The 23,853-nt window shown below is 38.5% G+C and overlaps 1 protein-coding gene across 2 annotated transcripts in view; it reads right to left on the bottom strand.

The window, feature by feature from the left end:
* Positions 1-21,427, bottom strand: part of slc25a21 (solute carrier family 25 member 21) — a 148,147-nt gene extending 126,720 nt beyond the window's left edge. The window contains exons 1-2 of one of the 2 annotated variants that reach the window (XM_036150546.1): positions 21,282-21,427; positions 21,077-21,176 (exon numbers count right to left, since the gene is read on the bottom strand). In XM_036150546.1, coding sequence (XP_036006439.1) covers positions 21,077-21,146 — 70 coding nt within the window. In that variant the 5' untranslated portion in view covers positions 21,147-21,176; positions 21,282-21,427. The other variant, XM_036150547.1, reaches the window with a different exon arrangement.
* Between the last annotated feature and the right edge of the window lie 2,426 nt (positions 21,428-23,853).

The following is a 23,853-nucleotide window of genomic DNA, read 5'->3' as shown; positions in this document are numbered from 1 at the left end:
AACATGAACACTTCTGCTTTTCTCTCTTGGCAGCTCTGATGGAGGCACCTGATGGAGTTCACCAGAGTGACAAACGATGAGATAACATTGACCGTGCAGTCAGCTCACCTTACCCAAGCATGATTCATCTACTATAAAGAAAACAACTATTCCGCCCCCGTTTGCATTCCCACAGAGCTCAACTTTTTGAGCAGAGGTTTCGTGAAGAGCTTTCCGGCCTGTTTCTTCCCTGATGGGTATCACTCGCCTGCCGTTAAGCTCTCTGAAGGGCTCTTTAGTCCTTACTGTCAGTGCTGTGACTCGGCTTGTCGAGTGATTCTTAAACAGAAAGCACATCTGAATCAGAGAGGAGCAGGTCAGCGCCAGCTTGCACAGTCCTCTTTAACTCTGAGTTTTTCCTTTCTTCTTTCCATCTTCTCAGGTTGGCCTCCTTCTGTTTCCCGTGAATGAGAACAGTTTCTGTGCACTCTTTGGGTAACTGCTGGTTAGTGTATACAAATTGTACCAACGTCTTAGATCTGCATTGCTTCTGCCTAAAGAGCAAAATGGAATATTTTTGCTCTTTAGCCATATTTTCCAGAAATATTTTCAGAAATTTAAAGCATTTCTAGCGATAAACAGAATAAAATTCTTTTCTGAAGTCTGAACAATGTGTGAGTGAATGAATGCACCGTTTCACCTTTTCATATCTGAAAACTTTACCTTCATTACAGTAATCAACACCCTCGTGTTTTGACATATATAACCATTAAATTATTCTTATTTAAGTACAAAGGTTAATCCAGAGCCAGCCCAGAGTATAAACACACTACATTACCTCCTAGGGTCCCTCGGACTAGCTTAAGTGCGCTACTTCTCATTCAGAATAAAGATTTTAAAACCTTACATTTCTTATGTAAAAAAATAAGCCTACTTATACATTTATTCTGTGAAATGTTCTATGGTTCCTGAATAGAACATTTAACAGAACATGGACATAAAACTTATATAATGTTAATCTTGATCAGATACAGCTAGTTTAATCCCTTCTGTAGGTATTGTTTTGGTGCTGGAATCATGTTCCACTTTGTGTCCAGGATGGGACATTTAATTTTAACAGAGGTTTGATTGATTTAGAAATTTAAAGAAATAACCTTATCACAACAATTTTATTACATCTTATTTCCCAAGTGCCATTTATTTCAATCAACGAGGGTAATGTGAAGGCCAAGCCAATATATTTGTCGGTTTAAGGAATGCACTGTCCCTGTGTTAATTATCTTGGAATTGCATGGGGTAAATTTATAAAGTGAAAATGATTTAGCATGACCAATTTAAAGAGATGTTAGTGGTGCTGTGGTGGCTGATGGCCAACGGTCTTAGGAAGAAATGGGCCCAAAGTTAAATTAATCTGACATAAAATCTTAGGCCAGCTCTAGATTCCTTTATTTAACCAGGTAAAACAAGTAATTCAGAATAAAAACTTCTTTCCAAGAGTGACCTGGCCAAGACGGAAGCTCAAATACACATATACATATATCACACACAATAAGATTATCAGTTTACTCTGGCTCTGGGTTGAATGATAGCTTTGTCAAGAGATGCATAGAAAATTCATCAGCTAACCCAAATTGACCTGCATTATTCGCCATCTACAAACAAATCAAATTTAAAGGGTAACTCACCCCCAAAATCAACTTTTTTGCTAATAAACTGTTAACATGGATGCCTTATAGTGCTGTCCAGTGGTCTCATTTATAAAACTCCATACTAAAAAATCCATACTAAAAGTAAGTACGCCAGGAAAAAAAGAAAATAGCATACGGCAAAAAATATTCAGATTTATAAAACGATGCAGACTCCAAGAAGTATGCAATTTCACTTTATAGAGCACAGCTGTACCTGAACGTTTGCGTACCAGGTTCCTCCTCATGTTCTGCCCACTACACGCCCAGATTCAACCATAAATTGTCAATGCAAAGCAGTGCTAAAAAATGCCTTAGCTGATCTTTTTCTTCATCATGGTGACATGGCAACAACGGAGAAAAACCAAAGAAACTCCGGAAAAATTTCAAAGAGGCGTTTATTAAATGGGAATATCAGAAGTAAAAGCACTGATGTTGCCCACATACAAAAAAAACTTGTTAAAATAAATACACGATTGCTGTTTTCAATGTCAGATAAAAGCTGTGCTCCTGTTAAAATTCCTCTGAGGCTGTGCGCTCAGATCGACATTCAGAGGAGGGAGAGGATGAATGAGAGGTTTTCCCCAAGATAAGACCCCCTCCCTCCCCCAAAATAATTAAATAATATTAAAAAATTAACACGCAAAAAGCATTTTAGGCAGCCGATGGACGGTGAGTGCAGCATGGGTTTGAGCGGAGCGCGTACCTTCCCTGTGCTCTGGGGGTCGGAGAGCTGCCTTTCAGCACCTGGAGGCGAGTTTAGCCACTTTCCCCTGTAGGTTATAGCAAAATGCAACGCTTGGAGTCTAAAGTGGTATACTGGCCAGTCATTAGGGCTGAACGATTTTGGAAAATAATCTAATTGCAATTTTTTTTCTTAATATTGCGATTTAATGCGATTTTTTTTCCCCCCAGTTTAATTTATCATGTCTTTTTAAACATATACAAACAACAAATCAATTTGTTTCCTCGCTGTGCAGATTAGGTGCTAAAAGACCCACAGCATCTAAACTCAAAGCAGAAATGATTGCGTTCTGCCTACAATATATTTCAACCAAAATTGCAATTTTGACTTTTCTCCGCATTAACCACAAGCAACAAAAATGCCCTCTAAATAAAGATGTTTGTAAACAAGGACTATTTAAAACAAGAACTGTTAATGTTTCTATTAATCAGAATATTGTTCAAGAGAACAGCTTTTAGTTGATTTGGACATCAATCCTTGTTGAACATAAAGTGCAACAAACAAACAAGTCTATGTATTAAACTGATTGACCTGTACTTAATGCTATGTATGATTATATAAACTCTAAAACAAGCAATAAAATTAGATTATCTCACTGCTGCAACTGTCTTCCCTTCCATGTGGAGGCAAACCCACTTTAAACATTTTACCGACACCTAATGGACGTGTCTAATTCCCTGATTGTTACATAGCCAAAATCTGCAGACTCTGCGATTTGGAAATTGCGTTTTTTTTTTTAATTGCGATTATATTGAAAATGCGATTAATTGTTCAGCCCTACCAGTCATCATCATTGGCCAGGAAGTATTTGATGCCTGAAACCGCGTTTCCTCCTAATTCTCCCTCCAAGGTCTTCCAACAGCGCCAATACATCCACCGCTCAGCTTTACGCACGAGTGTTTGACCATTTACAGCAATTACAGAGATTGCCACACACCCTGTCACAATAATTTTGTAATCTATGCTGCTGTGGGGTATAAAAGTATCTCCAATATATACAGCCTGACATCTGTGGTTGACTCCATTTAGCTATGGATTTACCTATTTATTTGTTTTAAATAATACACTGAAGAGCTAAACACGTTAGCAAAGCACCAAAATAAATGTAAAGCAACGCTGCACAATGTTTTCTTCTCAAGTTCACTTTTTCGAAGGGATTAGCAGGGATTCTTTGTTGTTGTTGTTCCAAAAGTTGGAAGTAATGGCCCAACAATACTCTGGCGGTTGTGCATGTTTAGAGATCGGCACAAACACTGTCAGACCGCCCAACAGAGCCTGCAAGAAAATAACACCCAGCAACAGGCTTTCTCTCTGATCTTCGGTACTGGTTAATGCGATGAAGCTGTCTTAAGGATTGCATGCACATGGGCGCACTCGGCCAAGGACAGTGAATCGCTCCCTCTGCTGACTGTAGTGGGAGAGCTGCTGGCGTTCAGGTGCAGTTCATCTGGCAGAAGTTTCAGGGGCCTGCCTCCGGAGAAAGAAAACAAACCCTGATCTGCTACCCTGCGAACGGCTCCCAGCGAGCCAGCCAGCGGTCTCCGGGAGGCTGTCCAGCCACTCCGGCCCCTCGGACCAGGATGTTTGGGTTAGAAAATGACTTGCTACTCCCTCAGCCCCTTTCTCTAATTGCCCCAAGGGTAATTACCTTGTCTCCTTCCCACTTACGAAAAACCAAAAGCCATAGTGTTATTGTATAAAGTAGAAATTGAATTTAGGAAATATTAGTAATATTTGTATAATCATCATTACGGTTAGAAAAATAAATGTACTAAACTAGAAAAAGTGGGTGTTGTAAATACCAGTGAAGTACTAAAATAAAGCATACTGACAACTGGTGGTCTAATAAAGGCTTTGCTTACATTGTCGTGTTTATACAACAGCTTAAAAATTACTACAGTAAAATAATCCAGCAGCAAATATTCTAACGTAATATTTCCTGAATAATCACAGTAAAACGTAATTTTGCAAAACCACCTTTGCCTCAATGCCGAGTAGGTGGGGGCTATAGCCTCAAATTAAAGCAAACCCGGAATATGACGGGGGGGCTATAATGGCAGACGTATGAGCGTGTCATTTAGTCTTCCTCAAGCTGGGGACTGATAGATTGGCGCAGAGCGCAGTTTCTCCCTCGGGTGCGATACATCAGGCTGCAACGGTCCATGTACCATTATGAAACACACCCGAGAGTACCGCAATTCAGGAAAGAGCGGAACACCCGTGGAGCTCCTGAAAGATTTCTTCTTGTGCGGTACAGAGAGAAGACAAGGGGACATTTTTGAACACTTTTCCTCAAACCCTTACATGGCAAGTACAAACCTGAAAGGCAAGCAAGCCAAACCAAAAAAAGTCTGAAGAAAGAAAACTTTAAATCAGAATAGGCAGAAGTCAGTAAATGATATCAATGTGCACCAAGGTGTCAAAGATCACTAATATTTCCGTCACACTCAGCTGTCCACGGTTTCAGGTCCTTTAAACAAGATATGCAGAGAAACTACTGAAGTGACCAGCGTTTTCTGGTTGTTCAGAGCTGAAAGGAATGTAGCACAGACCCTCCCTCACCTGTTGCTGAGCGACAAGCTACTTACTTTCTTCTTGCTTTTAGAGAAATACAAAACAACAAGAAATATTAAGAGACAGCCATGATGTGGACATTAAAGTGCACCACCTGGAACTCCAATAACGGTAGTATTTAAGGTTTGGGGCCTTTTTAATTAAAAGCCAGAGAAAGTGCCAAAAGGACCAAAGTTCCTTCCAGCTGTATGGTACCCAGCACTGCCCCTTCCCATCATGTTTCTGCGCACTGCCAGTCAGCGGGCTGAAAGAAAGTTAATCACTTTTCTGTCGGGAATTGGTAATATTTCAGGTCTCCAAGACACACAGACAGGTATGATGTGGAGACTAAACAAACCAAAATCATGACTCTAATTAAGCAATAACCCTTTATAAAGTACATTAAACAAGCGTAGAGCAGCATGTCTATAAAGGAGCCGATGCTGGTTGGCTACCCAAGCAGATAGCCTGCAAATATTAGCGGTTTCACTCCTGGATTACTCAAAAATCATTTACGCAAAAATCACTACTAAACTTAGTAGAGTTTTTATTTTTATTTTTGCTTACGTCAATGCAGAAAATAAAACTAAATAAATATTAAAATTGCAATAATTGAAATATTAGATTATTTTAGCTGCAGTAGGAATAATTATTGCTTTTCTGTTTCAAATAAAATCTATTAGATCATAAACGAGCTTTTCGGTTTTCCGGTTTGGTGCAATTATGATGAAACCGTATTTTACTTCAAGTCAACCTACAGTTAGGATCTCACAGGCACCCTGAATCGAAATCAAGATAGGTATGAAACAAAAAGGAGAGAAAATGATTTGCTCTGATAGACAAATTTTAGATAGGTTGGGATTTTGACATTCTCCTTGAGAAGATGTTGACATCAGTTTCTCACTGTGGAAACAGCTGTCAGTCGGTTTGTTTCGTAAATAAGCTGGTGGATGGTTCTTCTGCATCCGCATCAGATTCTCTGATGCACCGTTTCACCTTTTCATATCTGAAAACTTTACCTTCATTACAGTAATCAACACCCTCGTGTTTTGACATATATAACCATTAAATTATTCCTATTTAAGTACAAAGGTTAATCCAGAGCCAGCCCAGAGTATAAACACGCTACATTGCCTCTTAGGGTCCCTCGGACTAGCTTAAGTGCGCTACTTCTCATTCAGAATAAAGATTTTAAAACCTTACATTTCTTATGTAAAAAAATAAGCCTACTTATACATTTACTCTGTGAAATGTTCTATGGTTCCTGAATAGAACATTTAACAGAACATGGACATAAAACTTATATAATGTTAAGTATATAACTGAGCACAGGCTGCTGGTTACGGGCAACAAGGTATACCAGGGGTTTGAAAGGACATGGGTTCAGAAAAACCTCAGTCATTGTATAAGGTTGAGAAATATGTTCAATGTCATGTCAGAGATAGTCATGTCACAAATAGTGTCAAAGGGACTGGAGTTTTTCTCTGGCTCTATGGAGCAATGCCCCTCCCCCACCCATTGCTGGAATACTGGCAGTCAGATGCCTGAAACAAAGAAAGCTGCTACATTCTGCTCATAAAAAAGAATAATGTTGTTGTTTTGGTTACAAAAAACATGAGCAATCATGATGTGAAAACTAAAAGAGCATCATCCATATTTCTTATTAAGGCATCGCAGCCTTTACTGATTTAACAACAGTAAGTTAAGCACCTGACTGTAAATAGCCCACTAATTATCAAAGAGTCCTCTTGTTTTACTTGTACACGATATATAAAAAGTAAAAAATAAATAAAATAAAATAAAATTATGGTAAAAATGCTTGTTTTGGTTTAGAAATACAACAAACAGAAAAAGGGATAATTTATGCCACAATAATATAATAACAAAATAGGCTAATATCAGTATGTTTTCTTTTGTTGCATTAATAAAAACATTTTTAAAAACTATTTTTTTTTGCAGAAGAAATGGCAAAAATTATTATTATTTTGTGCATTGAAAATAAACTAATAATTGTATGTTCTTGATACAGGGTCATGACTGATGGCAGGCTAACATGGAGGCAGAATATTAACTACATTAAAAAAGGTAAAATTTTCAAAAAACAGTGTTTTGTGTAAAACTAAAGATTTGCTTTAGTTGAAGCTTTTTGGGGCTACTATGATCACACAAATTGATTTTTTTGTCTAATCTTATGGAATTTATGACAGTTTATTACAAAAGAATTTAAATAATGTTTTACGCAAAATAAAACACCTAGTCATATCGTGTTCAAAGTTATTTTGTACTGCGTTGAACTAAATACAATTTAAGAGATGATTGTAAGTTTATTGTACCAAAGTGTAAAAGGGTTCAAACAGAGCTGCTGGTCTCGTCTTGGAGCTCAGTAGTAGAATACCCCTAATATATAGAGATTAAAACATGCAATTCACCATTTCCTTTTAAAAAGAAACAATCACAACATATTTTAAATACATATACGACTGAATGAATATGTACTTTGGAATGAAATTTGGTCAAATGTTTTTTTTTTTTTTTTTAATAAATTAAAAAAGGTAACTTGTTAAAGTCTGCAATTTTAGAGTTAGGCATACCAGTGGCCTGCTTCTGCCCGTTTTGTCGTCTTTCTTGGGCTCACCAATTGTTTTATGTTGGATCATTTTTGTTTTGTGACTGAAACAACAACAATAAAAGAAATAACATTCCCATTGCTGTAATCTCAATGTTTAATAATTTTTGGCAGCTTTAGGAATATTTCAGGACTTTTATGTGTTAAAAAAGCAAATAATATAATAATGTAATATATGACAGGAATTCCGCTTTATATTTTTGTTTTAAATAGTAGTAAATAATGCAGTGATGACCATGACACCAAGATACTCAAGCTTATCATACAGTGAGAACTGAATCTATGTTAAAAGCTCACACCGTCACACCGCTGACAGCGTTCTACTGTCCCGCCTCTCGGCCGCTGCTCTCCCTTCGTCGTCGACCCGCTAGAAGACTGGGGATTCTTTGCTCCATCGAACGCTTCTCAGTGGGAACTCTAGTCTTAAAACTCATGTAGAACCGCAGAAAATGTTTTGTGTCATGGTTTGGACCCGAGTGCAGAGTGAAAGGTTTTCCAGGTCTCTGTGTGCTGAACGCAGGCTTGGAGAACTTTCAGCTTAAATGAAGACGCATGCTGAAAATATGAAGATTTCCAAGGATACCTGTGGCAAACTGAACCCAGATGTGATGGGGTCATCTTGTTTTCTGAGGGTGGAACATCCATGTTAGCTAAATTCTCTAGCAAGTGCATGGAAAAGAATCAGCAAACTTATCCATCTTGATATTAGCTTAAAGATCATGATCTTCCCCAGGAATTTATGCTAAAAGGGATCACTGTGATAAGTATTAGTTTTTTACTCTGTGCACTATAGAGGCAAAGTAAAAATAAACAAATAAATAAATCAATCTGCATTATGGCTCTCTTCTGCCCTATATACTTCTGACTTTAAAATTTGGTAAATATTTGGATAAAAGGCTTATTAGGCAGCTGTGCAAGAAATTAAAAAGCCATTTTTTTCCCCATTCCTCCTAATTTGCACAGATGTTAAACTTTGCCCTTTAATCAGAAATGAAAACCAGACAAATTTCAAGCACACCGCAGTGTCCTCGGGGTTGCAGCAGATGAACATTAAGACGCTAGCACACCGCTTTTTTTCAGCAAGCTGGCAGCGTCTTTGAAATCTCCATTACTTGCTCTTATTTCAAACAAATTGAGGAGAGCTGGTGGATTCCTCTTGCAGCTCTTCAGAGACTCTTTCCAGTCTGTGACGTTTTTTTTTTTTGTTTTGTTTAGTTTTTTGTTGTTTTTTTTACGTCCGCTTTGATTTCACTGCACGACTTTGATTTCAAAATGATAATGGTAAACAAATTCCAAACATGACCTTTCATTTAGCTTTGTTTCTCATTAAATCATCTGATTTTTTTTCCCCTCTTCCTCTGCCAGCATCTTTTCCATAAGCATGTCATCGTCCAACCACAGGAGGTCAGAAATAATACAAAGTGTCTCAAATGTGAGCTTCCCTAATTAAAGCCTTGCCCTGAGACATCTACCAGCATGGCCACCGGGTAGAGGATAGACTTGATCCCCTGAAATGGCATAAATTGGCCCCTGAGCCCAACAAATTGCATTATAATTACTGCATTGGCCCAAAGCACCGTTCTTCTTGATAGAATTAACCCAAAAGTGGCTAAGCCGGCCTCCCAACTGCAGGGCTAAAAAGGGGAGAAAGAATGACAGTTTTTGGCTGAGGCTTACTGTACAAACCTGCGCTGCAAATCTCCAGCTCATCCAGAGAATCAAGCCATCAAACACGCACACGCACCAAAACAGGCATGTAATTCAGGGGTTTCAGTCTGTCCGGTTTTGTTTTTGTTTTTTGACAGTACTTATTATGTTTATTTATATATCAGTGCTTGCAGCAAGAGCATGAAGGGCTTGTAATTATTGAATCTGAACTTTGCAGTCACATTCAGACTTAAAAAAGCAAGGTTTGCTGTGACCCTGACCTTTTTATTTTGTTTATAAAGATTTTCAAACAATAGACAAAACAATTTTACAACAGATCAAAAGCTAAAGAGTAGAGAGAAAAGCAGGATTAGTAATCCATGCAGCGGTAACCTCGACCGCAAGAGAAACCCCCATATGTCTGACCTGCTACCAACCGTGGCTACAAGCTACAGGGCAGGAGGTTAAATGCCCAATTCAAGACTTTTCAACACACGTCAGAGTTCGTAAGGAACAAAGTGTTGGAGAATAAACAGAGAGCATGTTGTGACTCTTGAGAAACTAAATAGAGACTTTAAAAGCATGATATTCTTGCGTTTGTATTTTTTCTGATTTCTATAATGACTGTATATGACCATAAATATCGGTGATAGAACTTCAAAGATTCAGAAATTAAAGGAATGATGACAGCAGCCCCATCTTTATTTTAAAAAAAGTAAAGATTGTTTGAAGACTTAAAAAAAAAAAGAATAAATGCCGTAGTTGACAACTCAAAACTAAACACACATATTGCAACAGAATCCAAACACATGTGAACAACAACTAAACAAAAACGGGACATACACCACTGCTTACATGCAGATTTCCACCCACAAACCCATCCAATTATAGCCTCCTTCCCAGCAAATATATGTCACTCAGATGCACAACAGGCAGAAACAAACATAACACGAATCTGACTCTTCCATTACATGATGGCAACCCCCCCCCCCCACCACCACCACCACACACACACACACACACACACACTTTTTTTTTTTTTGCATAAATACATATTCCAGATGCAAGCAAACACAGTCGATTCCCACAACTGAATCCTTGGTCTCTTTTTTTCTGCCCCTTTTCTACTTAGTGAAAGTGCTCAGTTAACCATTGAGCTGATTTCCCTCCCACTTTTACTGATGTTGTCATGTGCTATGCTATGTTTACGCTCAGTTTCCTGGTGCCCTGGAATTTTTATTTTTATTTTGTGATGTCGATTTGTCATTTTTATGTCTGCCTTTCTCCTAGTTTCATTCGCCGTTTCAGGCTGATCAAAGTATAAATTCTGCTCCTGAAAAGCAAAATTACATTAGCTAAATATGAGCTGAAGATAAAGCACAGCGTTACAATAAACCGCTTGAATCAACTGTTGCCGTGACAATATTTTATTATTAATACCATTTATAGAAATTGTTAGTGTGAGAGAAGATCTGTGTTTGCGTGTGAGGTGAAGTGAGGTTGATCAGGGTTCACCATCACTGTGGAGGAATTCCAACATGGTTGATTACCATCTACTGAATGTACAACAAAAACCATGAACAAAGATTTATTTTATTTAGAGAAAATAAATCACTGATATGATTAGCTGAAAGTACTTAGTGTTTAATGCACCATTTGCTCCCTCGGCCAAGCCCCCTAAAAAAAAATCTGGTGCTCAATTCATTAATGGAACTAAAAGCACAGAGATTGCCATAATCTCTGTGCTAAAGCCACTACTCTACTCATGGCGGTACTATGAACATTTGTTATTGAATAGAATAGTGGCCTTAAATTACTAAAGTCAAAGGATAGAATCCTTGCTCATATTATAAGAGCTGGATTTCAGTCAGTAACGTTTTCTGTGTACTTATTCAATTTAACAATTTATTAATAATGAATCTGCATGACACCTCGTCTTTTTCTGCATTCCAAATATTTTTTATTTTATTTTTTAATATATTGCTGTGAAAATAACACGTTTAATGAAGATAACACCGCGGGCTATCTTAGGTTTTTGTTTTGTTTTTATTAGACAGTACGCAGCTAGAATAATGTTTTTTTAATGTTTTTTTTTTGCATGCGTTTTTATTTTAAATAAGAAAGGGGTATTAATAAAAGGCCTACAAACCATCTACTTCCATAACATCATTAACATAAGTTTGAATAAAACAATACACATTTAAAATACAGTTTCCTTATTGGGGAATTGTTAACTAATTCTGATTAATCTTTATCTTAAAAAATACTTGGCTTTGATTTTTTAAGGGGCATTATCAGGCTGTAATAATGTAGCATTACACTGCATGTAATAATGCCATCAGTTAACGTGTCACCTAAGTATTCTGCTCGCGTGTGACTGCCGTTACAGAACGTCATGCACGCGCTCCTGTCTGCTGACAACGGAAGCTGGACGGTGCGCGTGAACCCTCCGAGGCTCTCATCTCATGTCCTGTAGCCGCGCGCGGCGTCTTTCCCGGACTACATGTCGCCCCAGCGAGACCAGCACGCGTTGAGTCAGGCGCTCCTTATGAAATCAGCAGCTGAACCCTTCTCACTGATAATCAAGGTCACGACTCTCAGAAGCAGCTCATACAGTAACAAGCATTTTCACTACAAAAGTATCCGCACGTATTGTATAAGCAAAAATGAGTAACAATGTTTCTAACACTATTTTTCATATATATAGACTGGGCACAGTCAACATTTTTCTTCGGCAACCGAGGCCTTTAAATAGCATCGATCAGACGATCACGTCTTTCCCCGTTCTCCTAATCTCTCACGACCTTTTGATAAACATTTATTGTGTGGAAAACCGCGACTGATTATTATGTTTATTTTAGAATTAATTGGCGTGCTGTAATGTTCCTCTTTAAATGAGGAGTTACTTTAAATAAAAGGACGTTCTTCCTAATTAGTTGGAGAAAGTCCCAAATGTCTACGATTGACACAACGAGGGATCCGGTAGGTCTGTCAGGAGGAAAAAGCTTTTAGGCGTGTAAATTAAGAGGATGGCAGAGGAGCTGCGCTGATGAAAGATCCCGATCTCTCTGCAGGGCGGACGTGTTTGCAACAAAGGACACGTGTCCGGTTAAAGTAGACATCCTTCACCTCTATCGTGGCCCATTTTAACCATCGCAGCATCCTGGAACATCTGTCTGTCAAGGTTGGAACAAAAATGCAAATGGCTGGCATTAAATGCGAGTCAAAGCACACATGGAATACGCGCCTCTGCGCATAGAGACTGAAGACCAAAAAAAAAAAAAAAAAAAAAAAAAAGATGTTAAGCAGAGGGAGCTGATCAGTCCCATCCAGAACCAACATTACTCCTAACATGAGGTCATCTTAACATCTGTCTACAACATGTCTGCCAGGAGTTCAATCAAAGCCCCCCTGAAACCTGCACAATTGTTTCTGGAAATAAATATTAGTCCTAATTCCGCTGTGATTGGTTGCTGCCACTCGGGAATTGCGGGGAGAGGAATAACATCCACTGCCAAATGCCAGCACGCGCGCGGGCAGGCCCGGGGTGCGCGCGCACAGACGCGCACAATTTTTTTTTTTTACTATTTATTTTATTTCCCAACTCTCTCCTCTTTTCTTCCTCGCTTTCATTTAGAGTAATGGGCTTTATTTGTTCTTCCGCGACTGATTTCACCCCCCCGTCTAAAACCAATTAAATCAAAAGGGTTGCGGTGCAGTCAGAGCGAGGCTCTGACAGTCTGGAGGGAGAGCTGCGGCAATCACATCTGTCTCATGTCGTCACAGTCCATTTGCTGGAGACGGATCGATTTACTCATGGAGTTTAAAAAAAAAAGCTTCAAGCGAGGAAATAACAAAGGACTTAGAAAAACATTACAGCGAATATCATGTAACTAGATAGATTAGCTATTTACACATTTACTCCACTCGTTATTTCATCATTGTTTATTTTCTTTCAAATTTTAGCTTCTAATTTCCTTTTTTTATTTTACAAGTTATGCCTATTTTTCATTCTTATTTCTTTTTTAAGACCCCAAGACAAGATGCAGAACCCTCATGCATCAATCTCCCTGTAACCAACAGTAACGACAGAAACCTTCCAACCTTATAACTTTCCCATAAATACATCCAACAGGGAGCTACTACCCCCTTGTGGGCATAATGTGAATGACGTGGAAATGAGAAATTAATTCCGGTACTGCTGCTGTCTGAATGAAAAAGAAGCCAGAGCCTATTACTGTCTGTCAGAAAGGGGAGGATTAGATACCAGGTGTATAGCGAGGGTGCACCTAAGGATGCAGACAAAGCTGAGAACCTGGCAGACAAAGCCGAGAACCTGGCATCTAACAGAGATAAAGGACAAAGAAAACCATCAGAAAGCTCAAAATAAAACCTCTGTGTGGCAGTTTTTATGTGAATTATTTGTACTGACAATTAAGTACATTGTTGAGGTCACACCATTACTTTTGGTTTTCTGCTCTATTTTGTAATATGGCAGAATATGGCTTTTCATTTTTAAAATACACAGTTCCACAACGGGACATGGGGATCTGAGGGGTCAGGGCAAAGAGCTGAATGAGGAGGGAATAGGACTGGAGCATGGACAGAGCAGACGCTAAGAAAAGCAGGGACGCTTTTTTTTTACAATTCCACTGGACAAAAGTTTTAAAGATGGTAAAATATGGACTTTCTTTAATTTTATTACTTTGTTTCTCACATACATAATCTAAAGCGTTAACCCATGTTGTCCACCTCCATGTCAGAAAAAAAATATTAGGCCGACAGACGAACAATCCTGAATGAGTTTAACATAATTCATGAATGAAAGGGTTGAAAGTTATTAAAGACATGGTTTCAGATGTTGAATCTGGTAACTTTTTAGTCCTTTTAGGTCAGACCGATGTTTTATAACAATAGACCATAACATTCTATAACTTGTCTGGAGTTGCGTGTAGGCTTCAGAGGTACAGGACCCTAACGAATTCAGTGCCATCTGTACATCAGGAGCCTCTTTATTCATTTAGGTCAGTATTCTTTATCACCATCCCCTCTCAGTTGTGAAGTACCCCAGGGCTCCTATTGAGGCCTCATTCAACTTTCCTTGTGTTTTCTACAACAGGCATCAATCACTAAACACCAAATACATTCTTTTATTTCTTTGCAGATGATTTACAAATAAAATTCCCCATTCTTGTTAGTTCTGCTTTAGTTCAGTTACCGCAAAACAATCTTAGAGTGATATCTTCGATGGAGAGCCATTTCCTCAGTTTAAACAAAAATAAATCCCAAAGTATTTGGGAATTCAACAGTTTTGGAGGCAGTGACAGTGCGATTGACATTCCAGGGTCATTTAGCAATTTAGCAAAAATGTCCCATTTTAAGGGAGATTGGCCCAGGACCATGAACTAAAGGACGTCATAATAACACCTCTTTAAAAAAGGCTAAAAAGTGCTGTGATTGCATAGAACACTGGTTGTGGAGGGCCTCAGGGTTCTATTGTAGGCCCCGTCCTGTTTTGAATGGTTTCAGTGTTTTGATACGTGTATTGATTTTTAAAAGCTTCTTATGTTTGTCTAGATTTTTTATAATTAGTCTGTACAGCATGTTGGTACAACTGGGATAGTTTTCAAATGTGCTTTATAAATGGATAAATAAAGAAATGGCTCAAGTTAATCACAATTTAAGAAATGTAACCTGCTTCTTATCTTCTAACACCAACATCAACCTAATTGACTATTTTCACTTCTTAAAGTTTCAACAATATGAAGCACAGCTGAAGACAACGCCATCTCAACCCTTTGCGTCACAGAACATCAAACACCAATTATTTTAGACAGCACTAACGCCGCTTTTCTTCCTGATTATATTTGAAACAAGCCCTGTGACCAAGGTGCAGATAAATTATCTCTCTCCATCCTTGTTAACAGTAAACCAAGACAGAAGAAAGAAATTGTTCTGGTGGGGGGGTGAAGGTGTGGAGAAACACCAAGTTCACTTTGCTCACATAAAAAACTCCCTTCTGTCCCCTGCTTGCCCCCATCAGTCTTTAGTGAGGACAGATGAGAGCCCCTCAGCTTCGGGATAAGAGTTCAAGTCAGCCAGTTAGGAGACCCAGGAGACCGGGGAGGTGATAACAGAGCTGGGCTGTTGGCTATAATGGAAGCAAGACTAATACGCTAGATGTTGAACCAAATGTTTCATAAAAAGCATCATTCATTCATTCTTTGTAAGCACAGCATTGCAAAAGTGACTCTGGGCAGATTTTCATCTCTTAATCTCTACTCTGGCAGCAGAAACAGCTGAAAACAGAGTTGCTCATTATCTCATAAAAAATGTAGAAAATAAACTTCAACAACTACACATTACCCGAAAATATGCCCTAAAAGTTGCAGAAAGTTGGACACAATTTTGGAAGTTAAATAATCTATGGATCAAGAGATCCCAAAGAGACAAACGGTCTTGTGTATGATTTACACCCACCTGTCAACAGAAGGACAGAAATAATCCTACTCAACTTGTTAAAAAAAAAAAAAAACGCTAAAACACCAGCTAGCATAATAAAATAAATAAATAAATAAGGAAACGGTTTCATGGTCCTGTACTGTCAACAGAAGTCTGCTTGTTCACCTGGAAAAATCAACATGGTGTAGAAACAATCTGCACTTGTTCCTGGTTACTTATCTACATGCCCGATCAAATGACGCCTCCGGCTTCTTTCTCCTCCTTGTGGGCCAACTCACAACGGATTCTCCAGACCAAAGCCAAGTTTCCCTACAAATAGCAGAAGTCCTCAGAAATGATAAAGAGCTGTAAATATCATGATGTCAACGAGTGTCAGAGCAGTCCATGAAATGCAAATTTTGTAAATATTAAAAGATAAAAGAAAGAAAGAAAAAAAAAGTGGCAACAACCGAGCAAGAAAGAGCTCATCTTGAGCTTATTATAGGAGCTGGAGAACTTGTCTACATCTGCAGTAATTCCTATTGGTGCTGTATTCATTTCTTATAAGCATCATTATTGAAAGTTGTTTTTTTTTCTTAAACTATTTTACAATAGTGTTCATATTCTTACTTAGTGATGAAACCGGTGGTGACTGTTATGAGCTTTTGTTTATGTTTCAGTGGTCTTGACCAGTGATCATATGCTTAATGCTAACATATGACAAATTTGAAATATGAATTCTGGAATATTTTTTTTTTGTTTGGGGGAAAAAAAATATCTGGGAAATCTAATTTGACAGCAGAGCTATGGATCACAATTAACGATTCATCACGAAAAAAGGCTGATTAATTATAAACATTAACTAATCATTCAGTTTATTAATGATTTATCAAACAAACACGACACTGTAAATCCAAGCATTTTCACTTAAATATTGATTTGGTACAAATGATGCGGTAGAAAGAAAAAGGGATATGTTGTTAAATGGTTGCCAAAGCGTCGGCAGACTTTGCCGATTTTAAACAGGTATATATATTTGGCAGCAAAACATTGCAACTGCTTTGTTTACACAGTAATGTGGATTCATTTTAGAGAAGAAAGATCTGGCTGGGGAAATCTGAGCGAGCTGATGATTACGCCGGACATCCCCAATGCACCACACGGACCGAGTTTAGTTTTAATAGGAGGGAAGAATGTGAGTGAATCACTCCCCCGGTTATTAAATTGGGTGCGCTTTACTGTGGGCAGCCAGCTTCATTCATTTATCAGACCCTAATCAGTGTCGTCACCTCAGTGAGGTTCTTCTGGTGTGGTTTTTGCAAATATTGGCTAAAGCCTGTGTTAGAATACAGCAGCAATAGAAAAACATCAATTTTAAAAAGAAAAAAAATACTGTCACTGTAAAAAGAATTACAACATTTCTGTTACTGCTTTGCTTTCATTAACTGTTGAAGTCTGTCTTTAAAGATCAGAGCTGGAAAAAAAACAAACAAACATGACAAGCCACTTTGAATGTGTGCATTGCCATATTAATAGTCTTATAGGGGGAGCTCCTTCTACTGCTTCAGCCAGCGAACGTCAACTGTCTTCTGCAGAGGTTTCATGGGTAAGAAAGCAAGGATTGATCAGGTATAGAAAAAACCTGGAACAAACATACCGTATTTTTCAGACTATAAAGGCGCACTTAAAATCCTTAAATTTTCTCAAAAATCTATAGCACCTTATATGCGATTATCGTACATGCTGTGCTTACTGACTGATTTTATGCGGTACAATGCGCTCAAAAATATGTTAAAATGTGTAAGTAAGACTTTGGTAAGCAACAAAGCTCAAGGGATATTCGGAGCATTACAGTACATTGTGTCACTACCTGATCAGCAGTAACAGGACCCCTGAGCAGTCTACCAGACTGCCTGACTGTAATGTCTAAACTAGAAGTGCATTCATGTAAGGCAGACCATGCCCGGAGGACGCACTAGCAGCAATAAACCTAGTAAGTTAATTCAATATAACATTGAAGTTTATTTTGCAGCGTTGTGCAAGTAATCTGTATTCCCGATAGAGACAGATAGCTCTCCCTCTCAGGTAGTTTGTGTGTACGCGGAGGGGCAGAGTGATGTTAAACACTTGGGAAGAATATTTAATGCAACTTATAATCCGGTGCGCCTTATGTGTGAACATAGACACACACACAGATACGTTAATTCACAGTGCGCCTTATGCCAAATAGTTGCCAAATAAAAGAAAGAGCATCTCCCTAACATGCCAACTCTAGCAAATTTAGAGACCGTGGAAAGCATTGCCATCTGGTGGCGGCTGGGAGCAGTACAAATATTTTTATTGCCATCTCACGAGCTAATATCTACCTCTCTGTCATTACCACTTTACTCCAACTGAGCAAATGCTACTTGACAAAGTGTAAACATTTCAAATTGTGCAAAAGGAACAGTCTGAACTGTATTTTGGGAAAGGTTTGCAAATATACACAAAGATTCCCTCCTCCAAATATCCTGGTTATGAACAATGCATTTCTAAATGCACAGCATGACAACACACCAACCAAACAGGCTCAACCCTATTTGAAATGCCAACAGTATACTGGTCCAGCGCACAAAGAACAAACTTTGTGACATCTGTAATGTTGGATGAGATTAATGTATTTGCGATTCATGAAACGTCAATAAACCGGTGACATTTTGACACAAACACACATTCACTGCTTAGGAGTGACAAGAGAGTAACTTCTTGGAAGGTCAGAAATCAACAATTAACCCAACTCAATGGTGCTAAAACCCACAAAGCATGACAGAAACCTAGACATAGTCAGGGAGTAAAACTAAATTTTAACAGCCAGATGGAGTGTAACTAAATCTGCCTAAAAATCTCCCTTAAAAGTATTGTATTAAGGATTCTTCACAAAACAGGACAAGGAAAAAAATAAAATAAAAAAAAAAAATCAGCATATTTCAATCTATTGTGGTGTGATGGTGGCTTTAAATGTGTAGGAAAATAAAAAAATAAAAATCAATCAGAAGTTGTAGCTCATTCAAAACCCCAAAGAGACACAGCTATAGCTGTACAAAACATTTTGCTCCTTTTAATCACTACTGTTTACGGCAGTTTCTTATTTTAGAACCTTGTCAGGTGTTTTTAATCAGCTGTTAACAACAAATTTACTATGAACATGAATAACAATGTGATTCTTTTTTGGATTTTTTTTTTTTTTTTTTAGGTTTTTACGGCACTAGTGGCTCGTTTTTCATATATTAGGCTGACAGGAAAGGGGGTAGGAGAGGGGAGGGGGGGGGGGGGAGAGAGACATGCGGCAAAGGACCATAGGTCGGAGTCGAACCTGGGTCAGCCACGTCGAGGACTAAGGGCGCCACCGAAGCACGACCCACAATGTGATTATTTTAAAGGATTTCCCGTGTTTTTGAAAATTCATATTATTATTTTAAACAGGAAGTGTGTGGTCCTCATTTCTGTAAAAACGCTGTTAAAAACATAGGGCACAAATGGTGCTATTCAGAAAAATATGTTCTACAGCCGCTTTCTGGACCAAAAAATAAAATGAATAAGCAGACTATATTATGTTCATAAGACCAGCTTGGCAAAATTACCAAAGAGCACAACAATTCAGAAGCAGAATCAGCTTTCTTCGCCATGTTTGAGGGTACAAACAAGGAATTTAAATTCGGTTAGGGTTAGCATTGTGAAAGAATAAGCAGACAGACAGCAAACCCCCTTCTATGGTCCAAGCAAGTAAAGTCCATCAGTCCAACTCTTATTCGCCACTTTTCTTAAAAGCGTGCCAGCCTGAGGTGTAAGCTACCTTTGACACTGCTAGGGGAAGTAAGAATTTAAAGCTAATGTAGTTATTTGTTCTGTTATATCCATATTTGACAAGTCAATCTTTACCAGTGCACAATTCACAACTCATGCATAATCTGCAAATGTATTGCAGTAATCAGCATTGCTGAATTCAAACCTGTATCTATTCTAAACTTTCTCTCAACATATTCTGTCCCTCTATTCCTTTGTTTACGCTTCCCTCCATTTCCCTTCATTTTGAACTCTGTGAAAGTGTCTCCCTTTAGTGTCTGCACCTTGTAACTACATTTCCTTAGAATGTCTATTTTTCTACCCCTTGAAGCAGCTTCAGCAATGAAGGTGCTATATGTGATGTGGTTAGTTTTTGGACCAGAGCACGGGTGCACAAGCAAGCCCGATCTACTGCAAGGAATAGCAGCCTCCCATCATAAGAACAGTTTGTCAATAAAAACAAAGTGATTCACTTCCACTCTGTGTCCCCATCAAGTAAAGTAAAAATAAATAAATAAATAAATAAATAAATAAATAAATAAATATATATATATATATATATATATATATATATATATATATATATATATATATATATATATATATATATAATAATTCACGCCAACTCAGTCATCTCTGCTGCGTGTCCAAGATTAAAAAAATTATTTTATGCAAACATTAGCAGAAAAAGCATTGTTTGCATGTACATTAGCAATAAATGATAATTTATTATTATCATCAATTGTTGCCAATTAATCAAATAACCTAACAATAGGCTTTATGGTCCAGTTGAAACGTTTTGACACACCTTTTGCACAAATATGTGTCCTCCAATTATTCACCTTTATTTCAGACGGAATTAGTCCACATCATTAAAAAACAAAACAAAAATATAAAAAACACACAAACATCTCTGTCCTCAAGCAGACGAAACCACCACAAAATATAGGTTGTTGTATACCTAGTGTCACCATGTGTTAGATTAAGTTGAAGGTCTTACTGTTGAATTTCTATTTTCTTTAAAACAGCTCATGCATTTAAAAAACACTTCCTCGTTCTTATGCAGGACAAGTTGGGACTATGACAATATACCGGTATGCTGTATTCTAAACCCTGCAGGGTTACATGTCTATAATTCTTCTCTATACGCTTTCTCCCTCCCACTTCATTTTGAACCCCATGCCAGTCGCTTCCTAGAGCGTCTGTGCCGCACAAAGTACAAATAACGTCGCCTTTCTAAGTGAAAGGTGGCAACACAGTTACGCATGCGTAAAACTGCGCAACCAGCGTAAAATGACCGCTGCGTACGCAAAATGGGAGGGAACTATCTTGGTGAGAAACGCTGACTCTTTGTTAGTGACCTAAACATCCAGACGGCACATTTACATTTCAGCTGCGAGAGCAATACGATTAACACGCACCATTCCAGGGGTTACTTTTTCATGGGAACAACTGAAGAACAGGTGTCCCTAAACGCTTTTTTTTCCTAAGTCGCCCATGCGTAGCCGCAAGTGCTGCAACTCTTGCGTAATCGCAACAAAGGCGTCAAAATTAATGGATGAGGGATAATTAACTCACCAGCGGATCCACCGGCTATTATCTGATGGGAAGCTTCGCGGAGCACGCTCCTGGGCATCGTGGTTGTCATGTTTGTGTGCTCTTTACTGCGGTCCCAACACTGAGAACATGGAGGAAAGGCTGTTACGAACTAACAGTGCAGTTAACCGGTCTGAAATAAAGCCGCTGGGCTGTAGCTGTGCAGCGCTATACTTCAGTGACAAACCTGCTCGGCTCCTGCTGCCGCGAGGCTGTTCAAGGGTGCGTGCGTGTGTCTCGCGGCTCAAAGTTTGTGTTCCTCTCAGCACGCGCTGAAGAGACTGCAGCGGTGGGATCTCTCCGCGTGCTACAGGCTAACTCTGCTAAGCTAACAGGGAATCAGTAACCAACGCTGAACGGTGCTTTATACGTGCCGTAACATGTCCTCAAAACGTTTATGTATTAACATCCATAAGACAAAATATTTGTGGTCAAGAAGTATAAAACACAAAACGACCGTGTAAATTGTTTTAATAGCTTTAAATTACAGTTAGGCGTATAACAGAATCATGTAGTTGTATTGAAAGTCTGTCTTTTGCTATATACATTTTTTTTGTTTTCTTTTGCTTGGATAATCTCTGTACCCATGACCCTTAATAGACATAATTCTAAATTTTTATCTAAATACTTGTTTGCATTACAGACCTGCACGTGGGGCCCTTCACTGAATAATTAATCTTTACCAATTTCTGGTTTTCAACCTTTGTTGCTGTTAGCAAGCTCTCTATTTTGACTTTAGTGTCATGTTATCTCTAACAGTATTACCCTGATTCAACAAGCCGTTTAGGAACTTGGCATGTCCAGCTGTTAATGTTCGATTATTAAAATAGGATGCAGGCCAGCTAATCTTATCTTTACTTGTGTTGCTTTTGCTTAGTTGTGATTTCTTTTCTTCTTCTTCCTATATACTTGGTACAAACAGTGCACTTGTGTTTGGTTTTCACTGTTGTAACAATCCTTGGTAATAAACCCCCTACAGTTGAAAGGTCTGTTTATTTCCATTCACATGGTACCACATTTGTAAGAAAAATGCATTTGTGGTTTGAACAACAGAAAATGTTGGCTGTGTCGATGAAAAACGGGCCAAATGTTTAGGTGGTGGCAGTGGGATGGTGTGGGATGGGATCTTCCTCACTGAAAAAAAGGCATGTTATCACTGGAGCCAATCCTATATCTTCTTGCTTAAAAATCATATTGTCCTTCAAGGTAAAAATGCTTGCCCCAACAGAGCAGGCTTTATCACAGACTACTCCAGAAACCAATAACCAATTAACCTCATTGTCTTTTTGGTCTAGATTGATTTTTTTTTTTTTGTCACCTTAAAGGTTGGTTGTATCTTCTGTAGTAGTACAATATATTTGGATTTTAATTGGGCTTTTATATATATAAAAAAACTGTTTAAGGGTGCTATGACATTGCTGTATAAAACATTTAATGTAGTTGATATTATTGCATATATTAATTCTCCAAAGAATTTCATAATAAAAAGAATGTCAACTTGTTTTGTCAGGGCAAATACCCCTCCTCGGTAAAAGGGTTGGGTGCAGTTATGATATTCAGTTCTACCTAGCTGACTTTAGTCTGATTGGCTACAACTAGTGATGGCGAGATGAAGCCTCACGAGGCATTGAACCACTCAGCCAACTGGTTCGAGAAAAGGTTCATTTCTTGACGGTTCATGTGCACACAGCACCACCTACTGGCAAGTTGTATAATCACAGCCAGCTGGATCTTAACACGTGTGATGCATTGAATTTTTGTCTATTATGACTCTTGGGAATGACTTCACAAAAGGTGTAGGACGAAATAATTTGTCTACATAAATTTTGTATACACATGTGTATAATAAAACATTGTTTCAATGTATTGTCTGTGTGTAATTATTCCCAAAATAGTAGTGACATGATACGGCATGTTGTGTAATAATGTTTTTCTGTGACTCTAGAAAAATGGCATGGGCTTAATCAGGCAGAGGACAATGAAAGTGCTTGTGGAACTAGGCAGGGGGTAGTGAATAGGCTAATGCTTGTGTAACTTGGAGGATTTCATGCATTTTTATTAAGAAACAACAATTTCTCCACAGTTTTTGGTTTCAAATGATTTCTCTTTTTTGATACTACTTCTCCAGCCTTTGAAAAGACACGCTCACATGGCACAGATGATGCCGGGGTGCATAAATAAATAAGTGCAAGTATGTACAGATTGGGGTACTGTGACCGATGATTAGCCCAGTACTATACGGTCCCACAGTTTCCCTTCAGCAGCAACACTGAAGCACACAGAGGTTCCCGCTGCGTCTTTACGCACGATCCAGCTGCTGATGTGTCCTCTCCTTTCAGCTCAATGCAATTCTAGACAGTAACAGTTTAAAACCTATATCACCTTTCACAGCAACAGGTTTCTCATCTCAGTCAACCAGACAAATCTCTCCTCAGTGCGCTCTGGGCGGTGAGGTGGGAGGATTTTACCCGATGGTGCGCTGCGTGCGAGGGATAAACAGGGTGGAAATGCATAAATAAAAACTGTAAATGGCTCCTATACAGTGATCATAGCAGCTAACCGGTCTGAGATCAGCCTCCTGATGTTACAAGTTCTTTAAAATGAAAGCGCACACCCAAATTACAAGTAACGTAATTTTGCGCACCTGAAAAAAGCGCACGGCAGCAGCGCACCGAAGCGCTGAGGCACAGAAATACGGTGCATGTAGTTAAAAAATGCAGAATTAATAAAAACAACTTATAACCAGACGTAGCGTTTTT

Source organism: Fundulus heteroclitus, chromosome 19, assembly GCF_011125445.2.
Source record: "Fundulus heteroclitus isolate FHET01 chromosome 19, MU-UCD_Fhet_4.1, whole genome shotgun sequence".
Lineage (NCBI taxonomy): Eukaryota > Metazoa > Chordata > Actinopteri > Cyprinodontiformes > Fundulidae > Fundulus > Fundulus heteroclitus.
This window is presented reverse-complemented; position numbering and strand designations above follow the sequence as displayed.